Source organism: Hypomesus nipponensis, chromosome 15 (genome assembly GCF_054491055.1).
Source record: "Hypomesus nipponensis isolate SF chromosome 15, ASM5449105v1, whole genome shotgun sequence".
Classification (NCBI taxonomy): domain Eukaryota; kingdom Metazoa; phylum Chordata; class Actinopteri; order Osmeriformes; family Osmeridae; genus Hypomesus; species Hypomesus nipponensis.
This window is the reverse complement of record NC_140375.1, coordinates 6,521,090-6,533,852: the sequence shown is the minus strand read 5'-3', so window position 1 is coordinate 6,533,852 and position 12,763 is coordinate 6,521,090. Positions and strand designations below refer to the sequence as shown.

Here is a 12,763-nt window from a genome sequence, read left to right as displayed (position 1 = left end):
CCCTTAAGGGGATACCATTAACACTGCCACACCCTTTAAAACCTAAGTATTCCTGCCCCTGGCCACAAACACACACGCATTCACAGAGAAACACACAAACACAGTCGACACACACACACATAGAAAGACACACGCACACAGATACCCTCGTCTGCGTTCAGGACATTCCATAAAGTAACACTGGAGCTCTTTGTAAATAAGTGAATTAGAGAAGTCCATTACTGAAATGCTTCTGATTACTATGCATCTGTTATGAGAGTCTATCATCTCTCCACAGTAAAACATAATGCGCTTTCTCACCCTTGCCCTCACCCTCTGCCCTCGTCCCCACTGGCCCTGGTAGTGATCCTGGTCACCACTGGCCCTGGTAGTGATCCTCGTCACCACTGGCCCTGGTAGTGATCCTCGTCACCACTGGCCCTGGTAGTGATCCTCGTCACCACTGGCCCTGGTAGTGATCCTGGTCACCACTGGCCCTGGTAGTGATCCTCGTCACCACTGGCCCTGGTAGTGATCCTGGTCACCACTGGCCCTGGTAGTGATCCTGGTCACCACTGGCCCTGGTAGTGATCCTGGTCACCACTGGCCCTGGTAGTGATCCCAGTCCTGCTGTAACACCTATTATCCTACAGACACCCAGTTAGGTGCTTAACGTAACAATGTACAGGATTTACTTAGCAGACAATTTTAATAACCCAAGTTCAATACAAGGGGTGGATACCTCTTGGTATAGGTAGTGGTTGGCCTAGAATAGCTGGGGATTTCCAAATGTGACATGATGCCAGGGGTATGTGGTCTGTGTCCCAGCTGTAGGTCTCTCTCCTTTCTGCTGCTGCCAGGCTGGAGAGACTGACAGACTGACTCTCTTATCATCCAGGCCTGCGTGTCTATCTCTCTCTCTAAGCTGACAGTCACTACTCTTTCACCCACTTACACAGACCCACACTCCCAGATCCAGGTTATTTTAAACCTGACCCTCTCTAAATGTGAACGTGCCTCCGGAGCAGTTATAAAGATCATTACCTCCAGGTTATTTATTTGGTAACTACAACAGAGTCTTTTCAAAACCAGGCCACAGTGATATCATGTCCACTCCTCTAGCATGTGTCTAACGAGACCTTTGTAAAAAGAAAACTTGTTAACTTGTGAAAAAAGTGAAAAAAGTTTGCATCATACCCTTCAACTTCTCAGATCACATTCTACTAGTTTCATACATCACACACGGCATACCTCCAATTACCATGGTTACAGTGACTTACTGATAGTCAGTTAGACCGGAGCACTCATAGATAACCCGACACAACAGTAGGTCACAATCTGTCAAAATATATTACGTATCATTCTGTAGTGTTCAGATTATCATCACATGCATTATTTATTTAGAGGGTTTCATTATCTCTGTCCAAGTAAAATGTCAGATGCTTGAGGAGAGCAACAATGATTCCTTTGTACAAATTATAGAGTTCTATTCACACGTCGGTACAGTTGCTTGTTTATCACAATTTCAAAAGCAAGGCCTTTTCTTCCAGCACTGTTCCTACAGTGACTAATTGAAACAACTGGTAAAACCGCTGAACTCTACATCCCACCTAGATTGAACAGAGTGAACCGTTCTATAAAAAATAAACAGTAATTCAGAAGACAAACTAGTCTTCCCAACCAGAATGTGCTACGTATCATTTACATTTACATTTAGTCATTTCACATGTCGTATCACATGTTTGCAGTTTGCTCTGAATCTGCGCCGCAGCACTCAATCAAGTACAGCAGCGAAGGAGAGCGAAGTTTTACCTTAACATCCGACACGCGGCCACACAAACGTACATACACACCTTAAAACACATAATGGATTGTATATAGGTGCCACATACCTCTCCAGCTTAGCGCGAGGATGAAAAGTCCGGTAAACAGAGAGGTATTCTTCCGTAAAGCCATGTCGCTCCTAGCCGGTGTCCACTGGGACCGAGCGTGCGAATTTGTATGAAAGAATAGGAGAGTTTGTGTGAGAGAGAGATTGAGATGGTGAATCTGTCTAACTACAAGTCCAAGATAAAAAAGCAGCGCGAGAGAGGCAAGACAATGATGTGAAGCTGGCAGAGAGGATCGACTTGTAGGAGGACCTCGCGACGCACCGGACCGACCGGGAGGGAGGGGTGTGTGCGTGTGTTTCGGGGGGCATAGTGTATTAGCCATATAGCGTTGGAGTAGCAACAAAAGTGACAGCATGCAGGAGGCAACGTCCGTGTACTTGTCATACAGCCATATGTTGTCAACTGTTCATATTATAAGGTCAACTTTACCACATATGGTTGAACTATTAAACATGCTAGACTCTTAGGTTAGAATTGCAAAGTCGGACACGTAGACAGAGGGATAGGATAGGCTACAAAACATGTGTTTTCCTAATGTTTCTGTCATACAACACTATGGAGATAAAAGACTCCCTGGACATCAAACAGTCATCTCTTTATTTGTTCAGGTGACAGACTTTCCCCTAAACAAGTGTAAAGAATCAGTGTTCACAATGCACACAGCAACCATTGGAACTGTCTTATATTCGTATAAGTCAAATCAGTTATGGTGAAATGTAATCTGTCACGGCCATGTTGTGAGTATGTTTTGTACCCAATTTTCAGAGTATGTAGTAGTGGTAGGCGTTTTCATACAATATCTGAGTTGATCTGTTGTTTGTAATAGTCTCTGAACACTGACACATTGCCTGGACATGATCCTCCTGTGGGAGAGCATGAGAACCGTGAGAGTGAGGCTGATACAGTGGGAGGTGATGGGGTATCATCTGAAGGACCAGGGCTGGGTGGTGGTGGAGCAAGGGGCCCTTAAAGCCATTAGCCCATAGTGGTATTGCTGGCATGGGGTAAGGTTTCACTCCCCATCATGCTGTTACCTTGACCAGCCACAGCTGTTGTGCATACGAAGCTGGACGTGCGTGTTGTGGATCAGGGTTCCTCTCTCTCCCCTGCCAGCTTAACAAACCTGTTAACTCCAATGGACAGTATACTCCAAAACAGGAGCAGTTTGACACCATAGGCATGTTAGCATGCAACCTTAATCAACTTATATTAACACCATTTTGGAGTCCATGACTCATAATAATAATGTAATATTTACTGTGAAGCTTACTCCCTCAGTGTTACAAGGCCTGGTCTAGGTAGACAGGGTCTGGTGAGGTCATGTAAACGGTGCAGGGTCATGTATGAGGGCTTTGTGAGTCTGCTCTTAACTCACCGTGCAAGGCTTCCAGGGAGCCAGATACAAGATACCATCCACAGCATGAGGGAGGCTCCTGGTCTTCACAGACAAAGCAGGCTATAGAGGAGACTGGCTGGAAGGGAGGCAGGTTAGACGTGTGTGTGTGTGTGTGTGTGTGTGTAATACCATAAAGCCAGTGGCTGCAGCTGGCTGTTTGCTCACCTGCAGCTGTCAAAGACATCACAGTATGGTAGAGCTCACACACACACACATCAACACAGGAGATCACACACACACGCATCAACACAGGAGATTACACACTGCCAGTTTAGATTATACACAAACTCCATTGCATCATAGGAGAATTCCCTACAGTTTTGGCTAAAGATATGCAAAGGATGGTATTGGTTTTAACACACAGGTTTTAACGCAGTCTATATTGACACATTTATACAACCATTTGACAGGACTGACACTTATGCACATGTTTATCTGGTCAATGCACATTATTCATGCGGTTTGATTGGAAAAGTATGGTTATTGTTCTTCCATGTTGTTTACAAAGTGTTTCATTGAGGACACATTTAAGCCACCCTCATCCCCACCACCCTCATCCCCACCACCCACCACCCTCATCCCAGCCACCCACCACCCTCATCCCAGCCACCCTCAGCCCAGCCACCCTCATCCCCACCACCTTCATCCCAACTGCCCTCATCCCCACCACCCTCATCCCCACCACCCACCACCCTCATCCCAACTACCCACATCCCCACCACCCTCATCCCCACCACCCTCATCCCAGCCACCCTCATCCCAGCCACCCTCATCCCAGCCGCCCTCATCCCCACCACCCTCATTCCCACCACCCTCAACCCAGCCTCCCTCATCCCAGCCACCCTCATTCCCACCACCCTCAACCCAGCCTCCCTCATCCCAGCCACCCTCATGCCCACCACCCTCATCCCATTCCCTTCTGTGAGACCAAAGCTCCTCAGGTCACTGAGAGCAAGATGCTGATATTTCACTGCTATTAATCTGGATGGGTTTATAGCCCGTGTGGGTTTTGTTTAGTGAATTCCTTTTTATTTCCTGCCTGTGTTGCTTCAGATATGTCTCTTATTTATTTGATGTTCCTAATTTATTTCTCTATGTTGGGGGTTTTCTGCAGGGGTCGTGGGAGAGAAGGATGCAGAGCGGTTCTGCCATGTTGGCCTGGAGTGGCCTGGTCTGAAACACCATTCTAAGCCTCATCTGGTCTGGACTGATATGGTCTAGACTGGTCTGGAAACTAAAACACTACCTAGCCCACCCTGGTCTGCTCTGACTCCGGGCTGTGTTTCTGACGTATCAGTATGAGTGGAAAGCGAAAACAAAATGCAGATAACTCATAGAAGCCCAGGAGAATTCCTTATCAGTCCTTCTTATAGAGAGCTACAATTACATGGCTTCTGTCTCAGCTCCCTGTCAGTCCCGCTTCACTGTACTGCTCGCTGTGTTGACATTAGCGAGGGAAACACACGACCGCTAGCAAAAGCTACCACAACAGCTATTTCTCGCTACCTAGACTCAGGGTGTCTCCGAAAAAGAACATGTCTCCTATTTTGTTTACATTCTAGGAATTTGTGACCTATCCAGAACCATGTCAGCCTCTCCAGAGTTTATTTCCTTGTCCCAGAATGGATAACAATTACCCAGAATCAGATATCACGCTAAGCAATACAGCGTCTAGGGATGGAGCCCTTGTGAGGCTGTAAACTTGAGCTTGTTTCAGTAGAACCCACTATCAGAGTCTCCCACTCACCTGTAACCTAATACATCCTGTCGGGCTGCCTGGAGAGGGGTCAGGGGTCACATGTTTGGGAATAAGTCCGGACCAGGGTATTTTAGGAAAGCAGAGAACCCGCTGGCCCTCTCCTGGTTCCCACAGCAGCAGAGCTGGCTCAATTTATCTGACTGTACGGAGCAGAGGAGCTCTCATTCTGACTGGACTGCTTCTATGTGTTTGTGGTGTGCCACACTCTCTCCCTCTCTTTCTCTCCCTGTCTTCCCCTCCCTCAGTGGTAGTATAACCTTCCAGTTCTTCCAGTGATATTTTGTGTTGGAGACATCTTGTTCAAACTCCTGTTTTTAACCTTGATTTTGCCTATTGTTTTGGAAGACTATGCAGTTTTTTGAACTCTTGAGTGTGTAAGTGTCTAAGTACCTTCTCGATTCTTCTGACATTTATCTGGCTTAGGTGATTGCAAGTTCAAATCTCCCCCTGTACGGTGCTTTGGATAAAATCGGCTGCTAAATGAGATGACTACATCTGGAGAGTATTCACACAAGTGTCTCTATGATACGGTCCATGATTACGTTATTTCCTCATGCATTGAGAGATACATTCTCATTGGTCAACAGACTGCTGCTGCAGACTCCTACCCTGTACCTCTGACCTGTTGGCTATCTGACTAATTAAGTACCCCCATCTTATTGGCTAGCTCCCTTACCCTGTACCCCTGCCCTATTGGCTAGCTTCTCACACTTTAACCCCTGTGCTCTCTGCACGAGGGTGATTAATGATTGGATCATCTCTGTTTGTTATGTGGCTGTGGCTGCTTGGTGGAAACACTTCTGTTCATGTTCTGAGGAGAGCCTGGAGGAAGGAAGACGAATGGGAAAATAAGTCATTCTTTCCAGGGACCGACCCTGGAGCGAGTTGTTTGGGGATTTGTCTACTGGGATGAGAGGGGGCTATTGTCCAGCAAACGCCATGGGAGGGGGTCTGGGCGTGTGCTGGAGGGGGTCTGAGTGGGAGAGGAACATGAATTCTCATTTCTTCTGAACTCCGTCACAATAAGAGGGACATTGTGAAAAAGGGCCACTTTGATAAATGCATGGGCTGAAGTCTGTCTCCATGGTGATCACTTGAAATTGAGGTTATAAATCTTGTCAAATGCCCTGCTGTGCTGGAGGCAGAGGGTTGTTGCAGGATTGAGGCAGGAGGGAGGCAGGGTAGAAGAAGAGTAGAGGTAGGGTTAAGGCGGAGGCGCTCAGTGGGACAGCACCTGTCGGAAAGAGGAGGAATGAAGAATGAGGGAGGTGGAGGAAGAAGATAGATAACAGCATCATCTGAAAGTTTTACATCCCAGCACAAAATGATTGCATTAGGTTTTACGTTGCTACCAGCCAATATCCGGAAATACAGAGATGAACACAGGAGAACAGGCCAATCGCTAGTGACAGAACATCACCAAGCTGATCTGTTGAAGGGCAGTACTTGTGTGAGAGTGATGGGGGGGTAGTTAGTGTGAAAGAGTGAGGGAATCTGCATGAGTTTGCTTTTTGTGAGAGACATGAAGTGGTAAAGAGAGAGAAAGACAGAACCTTGCTGTGGCTGTGTAGAGAAACTGAGATGTTCGAGTCTACAGATGGCTACAGTCGAGTACAGTAGAGTACGGTAGAGTAGAGTTGAGTCTCCATGTCCCAGCAGAGCCCCAGTCACACTGCTGGGCCTGGGAAGGCAAACTTTCACAGGCCAAGAATGTCACCCTGGGGGACTTCCACACTCAGCAGACCAGGCCAGCTCTGCTCACTCTCTTTCTCTCCCTGTCTCCCTCTGTCTCTCTCATTCCACTCTCTCTCTCTTTTCTTTCCATCCTTCTTTCTTACACCAACACATTGTTTCTCTGCCACCTCCATTCTCTCTCACTCCCTCTTTCATTCACTCTTACTCGACTTACTATTTCTCTCTCTGTCGCTCCCTCTATCTTTCTCTGTATCTCTATCTCTTTCCACCTCTCTGTCTGTCTCTCTCTCTTCTCTGTCCAGTGCAGTGGTCCCGTGGGCTCCAGCTGGGTCTGTGGGCTGCTGTGGTATGCAGGGTCCTGCCCCAGGTTGGGACCAGTCTGGCCCCAGTGGTTTCTACTGTTTGGAGTTTGTGTTTTCCCATAGATGCTTCCAGTGCCCTGCTCGCTGTAAAGCCCTCCCCCCCCCCAAGTCTCTCTCTCACTCTTTCTCCCCCATCTCTCTGTTCCTCCCTCTCTCTCTTTCCCTCCCTTTCTCCCCCATCTCTCTGTTCCTCCCTCTCTCTCTTTCCCTCCCTTTCTCCCCATCTCTCTCCCACTCGTTGATTAAAAATAGACACTCTACAGATTTTCTGGCGGGCTGCCAAAGACAGCACCCAATCAGATGGTCTCAACAGTAGACGACTTCACAAACCACACAGTTTGAGCATACATATGAAACAACATGTTATAGTGATCATTTCACGCATTCACAGTCGCTTAATTTCCTGTTTAAAAACAGGAGAGAAATATATTTTTCAGTGCAGAGAGGTCGTGAGTCTGGGACATCATCAATTAAATGTTTGATTAAAATGAAATAATGGGTGTTGTAACTGTGATCACCCAGACCAGGACACCACTTGTGACTGAGTCTCTTCCTGTCTCAAGAGGAGGGAACTGCCCTGTTCTCCCGTTTACACTGCTATCGGGTCCTGCCATCAAACAAGATGGGGGCGCGGGGGAGGGGGGGGGACACAATGGGTCAGACAGTCACACTCCCTCTTCCTCACCATGAAAAGGACCCACAGGGCGGGAACATCTATTGAAGCAAATGAGTCTTCAGAGGCCCCTCGTCTTCCAGTAGGAAACGCGTCAATAGGTTTGCTTGTTTTACCCCGAGACACGTCCTGTTGTCCCCGTGGGCCGGACCTCACTTAAGTCGTGTTTGTTTGTCTTAGAGAGGGGTTCTGCAAAGAAGCTGCCTCCACTCTGACCTCTGCCCTGAGGTGGCACAGGGCAGGGCCTGTGGCCAGGGACCAACACGTGGGACCAGGTTTGTCTCTGCAGACTGCAGCAGGGGGACATGTGGGGGGGGGGGGGGGAGCAGTGAGGGAAGTTGAGATGTTTGTGTCCTCCGCTGGCAGAGACAGACAGGGAACAAAGAATGTAACTAAACCACAAAGAATCTGGAAACCTGTTTGCCTCAGTTGATCACAGGTTGCGTTATCCCAGACTGAGCCAGGGGTGGGGGGGGCAGGGGTTAATATAGGGTGAAAGTGAGGGTGGGATGGTGAGTCTCTGTATTCTGCTGACAGCAAGGAAAGATACGAGCAAGCACCACTTCATGGCTGATAACCTCCCTGGCCGAGGTCTGTGAGAACAAGTAAAAACAATTAACATCCTAGCAGCCTGACAGCAACAATGTATATATTAGCAACTTGACAGCAACTTTAACACAGTTCCATTTGTCTTGTGTCTGATTTCACAGGGTCCTTTGCATCTAGTGCATCCAGTTAATTTATACTTTATATTCTCTCTCACACACACACACACACACACACACACACATGCACGCACACATACGCACACACACACACACACACACACACACACACACACACTGGTGGTGGGAGAACAGTAGACATTAGCTGGAGAGGATGAGACACAAGACTCGGAAGGAAATTTCGGCACAGCATTGTGGATTTTTATTCAGGCTATTGTCGTACAAGCAGGTGAGGTCATGGGAAGCCGGTGCATTTATCTCACAGGAATCTGGGAAATCCCGGTGACATGAAAGATCTCTGAGTTACAAACCAAGCGACATTTTTGGGGTGCGATTTTTAAAAATTACCCAATATCAGCGGTTTCTTCCTGAAATGTTGTTGTCTAAACACAGACCTCTAGGCTAAATCATGACACAAACGAAGTGAAAAGGGCCCCCGTTGAGTCCTGTGTCAAAAGTTAATGTAGATTTAACACAGTCTTCTGTGTTAGTCATTATCCAATTTATTGTAGCCTATTATTGTGGTGAGTGTTGTTGCGTGTCTAGTATTTGTGTTGATATTAATTTCTAACGACAAAAACGTAGTCTGTAAAGATTCATAATTGCGTATAGCTTTGCGTTGTCCTTTCGGTTGTATGCGCACCCAGCACGCAGCTTTGGCGGCACAGATAATGTGCTCACAGCTGACCGTGCAACTCAAAACAAGAATGGCGGAATACATGTAGCAACGATACACAGCCAGTTGCTGTTTTATTACTTATTGTTATTTATTTGTGCATTCCGCCGAGCAGTGTCGGGAACTTTGGACAAGGATATTAATCCATGATTATTGAAAGAAGGAACCACGAAAATAGTTATTTAGCGTGCTTCTTGCGAGGAAGGAACGAGAACTGCGTCCTAGCCTAGCCAGCTAGTTAGCAAACGTTTTGAAAATAAACATCCGCTGATGATGGTGGTTGAACTTGAGGAGTATGTTCGCTCTTTAGCTAAATACTAAACCTGGCCATTACAGTCCAGGCCAGGGTGTATCGTAAACTGGGCCATTACAAAGACAACCACAGAAAACAACCACAGAGCAACTGTGTAACCAACTTCAAACAACTATACGGCGATGGGTCTGGTGAACTTAGTATTCAGCACTGTATCAAAATGTATCGAAGTCATAGGCTTTCTGCTGGACCTCAACTTTGTCATTGTTCATTCCTTAATCCGGCTTGTTATGGCATGTATTGCCTTCGTGAACAACCTTCCGATGTTGCTGGCCAATTTAGTGGTGGAATGCTGCCAGTTTGTCCTCTCCTGTTTGGCGTATCTGGCGGTGAGTGCGGCGGTCCTGGCCCAAGGAGCGGTCAGCATGTTGGGGAGTGTGCTGGAGAGCCTGAAGATGATGGGTCATCTATCGTCTCACGTCTGCCTGCGCGGGAGAGCGCTGCTGCAGCGCGGAGCGTTGTCCGTATGTGACGGTTGCGGCATCGCAGTCAATCTAGCGGTGTACCTGGTCAACAGCGTGGTCAACATGTTTCTCATTGGCAGTCAGAACGTGTACTACGGGGCGGTCAGCGTGTGGCAGGCCGTGTCCAGCCCCCTGCAGAAAGTTCTGGAACTGGGTATGACTCTCCTAGCCTTCCTGTACAGCAGCCTGTCTGGCACGACCATGTTGCTGTGGACTCCCTGCAGCCTGGCACTGGATTACCTGTTCTTGCTGGCTCACTTCCTCATCAGCACCTTCATCCTCAATGTCTATGGCCTCCTACTCACAGCCTTCATCGCCCTGGCCACCACCCTCTACCTCCACCCCGAGATGACCCGCCGCGGAGCCCAAACAGCAGCCATCTACCTCAACTCTATCCCCATGCTTAGAGGCCTACCTGGGTCCCTCCGGCGTCTACAGAGGGCAGTGGCTCAGGTTCCTGGGGCCCTGCGCCTTCTACAGAGGGTGCTCCTGGATATGTACTGGCAGGAGAGAGACCGATGGGAGAGGCTGTCCAGGCAAGGCAGTAGGCTGGGGCAGAGCTTGGGGTCAAGGCTGAGGCAGGGGTTGGGCCACAGGGACCACAGGATAGGGGGGGACGGGGACCAAGGACAGGGGGGCGCTGAGGAAGCAGAGCAGCGGGCCCCCCCAGACGGCAGGGCTGCAGGGGGGCCACCTCGGGAGCACCCCGGTCCCCGTCACCAACATGACCCCCCCAGCTCCAGCAGTGACAGACCCTTGTGGAAGCTCTCAGGGCCTGGGGTGACTGCTATGGCAGGCCCAGGCTCGGCAGATGGCCTGCTGAGCTTGTTGAAGGAGCAGGAGGAGAGGAAGAAGTGCGTGATCTGCCAGGACTGCAGCAAGACGGTGGTGCTGCTGCCCTGTCGGCACCTGTGTCTGTGTAAAGACTGCACCAGCATCCTGCTCAGACAACCCATCTACCTGCAGAACTGTCCTCTCTGCAGACACATGATCCTCAACACCATGGATGTCTATATGTGAGGAAGACAGACCAACATCTTAGATCTGTGAGGAGGAGAGACCAACATACATCTGTGAGGAAGAGAGACCAACGTAGATCTGTGAGGAGGAGAGACCAACATAGATCTGTGAGGAGGAGAGACCAACATAGATCTGTGAGGAAGAGAGACCAACAACATAGACATCTGTGAGAACACAAAGGTTTTTTACAGACTAGCACCATGGAGATCTATCTGTGACAACTAGATCAACAACAAGGAGGTCTGTGAAAGACTGCAGACCAAAGTCATGGAAGTCTGTATACTCCATAGCAGACTGGAGTCCAACACCTTCTGTGAGGACAGACAGGTCAACGTGAGAGAGACCAATGAACAATATGTGGAACTAACTGTGAAAGAGTCATTTTAGACACATTTTAAACAGTGCATTAAAGGGACCAGAGCGATACAAATGTATATTTTTTTCTGTGAGAAACTGGACCAACCCTATTGGTGAGCGATGGTCTGTAAAAGACAATCAATACCACTGTGTATCCAGGAGAGACTAATGAGACTAAAACAGACTAAATAAAATCTAGAACACAGCCAGGTAGAATCTAGACCACAGCCAGATTATACATAATCTAGATTTAGTCTGTCTATGCTATCTGCATGATCCTGTCAGATGTACAGCTCTAGTCCACTATGCTGATATGGTAACCAGTGCCTGAACAATCCTATCCCAAGACACACCCATGACACAGTGCTGGAGAACACTAGTACAGCCATCATAAACATTCATCCAGTAGTGTACCTGTGTGGACTGCACACCGCATCTTGGGTCAATTATGTTCAGAGGAAATCCATCAGGAATGCAAGTGTTGAACAACCTGCTGTATGTTTAAAGACAAAAGATAGCTGACTGTTTCTGTGAGCTGAATGGGTTTTGAATCCTACCAAAGGGACTTCAAACCTAACCTTAAGGCTAATGTATGCTTGGCAATACTTTGAGAAGTATTGGCAATGACTGTATTGTAAACTGTATGCTTTGTTATTTCTTGCAGCACAGAATGTTGCTGTAAACAAGCATGACCACCAATACAGGAATATAGGACCACTTTTAAAGCCAAATGGGGTATGACATTTTGGGAACAAAGTTTATAATAACAATAGGCAATCCATCATTATTAATTTTAAGTATATATATAGCCTTGTTTTTGTTTTCCTCATCAGGTTCTGTGGTATTGACAATTCTATCCCATAATAAAAGATGACAGCCTCATGAGCCAAAGATTGGCACCAAACCAAGTTCTCACTGCGTAATTGTTAGGAAACGTGTTTGTTTTTCCTCCAAACTCCTCATTGATTTGTTTGTGCTAAAGGTCCACATGAGCACATTACAGCATTGCCCTTTCCCTTTGTTGACTGGCTCTAGTGCTATTGATCCGCACTGGGTTCCACTTCAACAGGATATCGGTGAGCTGATTATTACATTATTCTGTAGGGGAGACAAGGTGGGGGGGACTTAAAAGCCACCACTGAAAGGCCTTTTTTGGTCCCAAACACTTCAGAAATAAACGTTTGCACCAGGGCGTCTCTGCCTTCTAAATTTTTTTTGGGGCGGTTTAATTTGACCTTGTAGATCATCTGATTGGTTGGCCTGCCACGTCCACATTGAGAGAATACCCAGGCTGTAGAAGAACAGAGCATCACAAGCCTTGATGACATAATCTGCCCCCCCCCCAGCACTCCATTAGTGATAACCACCAGGATCCAGTTAGGCTGTGTCCTGGACTATCCTAGTCTGACTCTCTGTTCAACCACAGGCAGTAGTGCCTGCTACTGTGAAGGG

The 12,763-nt window shown here is 47.7% G+C and overlaps 2 protein-coding genes across 3 annotated transcripts in view; one reads left to right on the top strand and one right to left on the bottom strand.

Moving 5' to 3' along the window:
- mcamb (melanoma cell adhesion molecule b) overlaps positions 1-2,138 on the bottom strand; it is a 29,544-nt gene extending 27,406 nt beyond the window's left edge. For both annotated transcript variants that reach the window (XM_084674976.1, XM_084674977.1), the window contains exon 1: positions 1,872-2,138. In XM_084674976.1, coding sequence (XP_084531102.1) covers positions 1,872-1,935 — 64 coding nt within the window. In that variant the 5' untranslated portion in view covers positions 1,936-2,138. The remainder of the gene's footprint in view (positions 1-1,871) is intronic.
- A 7,063-nt stretch (positions 2,139-9,201) lies between these two features.
- rnf26 (ring finger protein 26) lies at positions 9,202-12,215 on the top strand. Its single transcript, XM_084675169.1, has one exon. It carries the CDS (start codon positions 9,593-9,595, stop codon positions 10,952-10,954), a length of 1,362 nt encoding a protein of 453 aa, XP_084531295.1. The 5' UTR covers positions 9,202-9,592; the 3' UTR covers positions 10,955-12,215.
- The last annotated feature ends 548 nt before the right edge of the window (positions 12,216-12,763 follow it).

Coding starts and splice junctions, on each gene's coding strand:
- rnf26 (XM_084675169.1), top strand. CDS start 9,593: ATGGGTCTGGTGAACTTAGTATTCAGCACTGTATCAAAATGTATCGAA.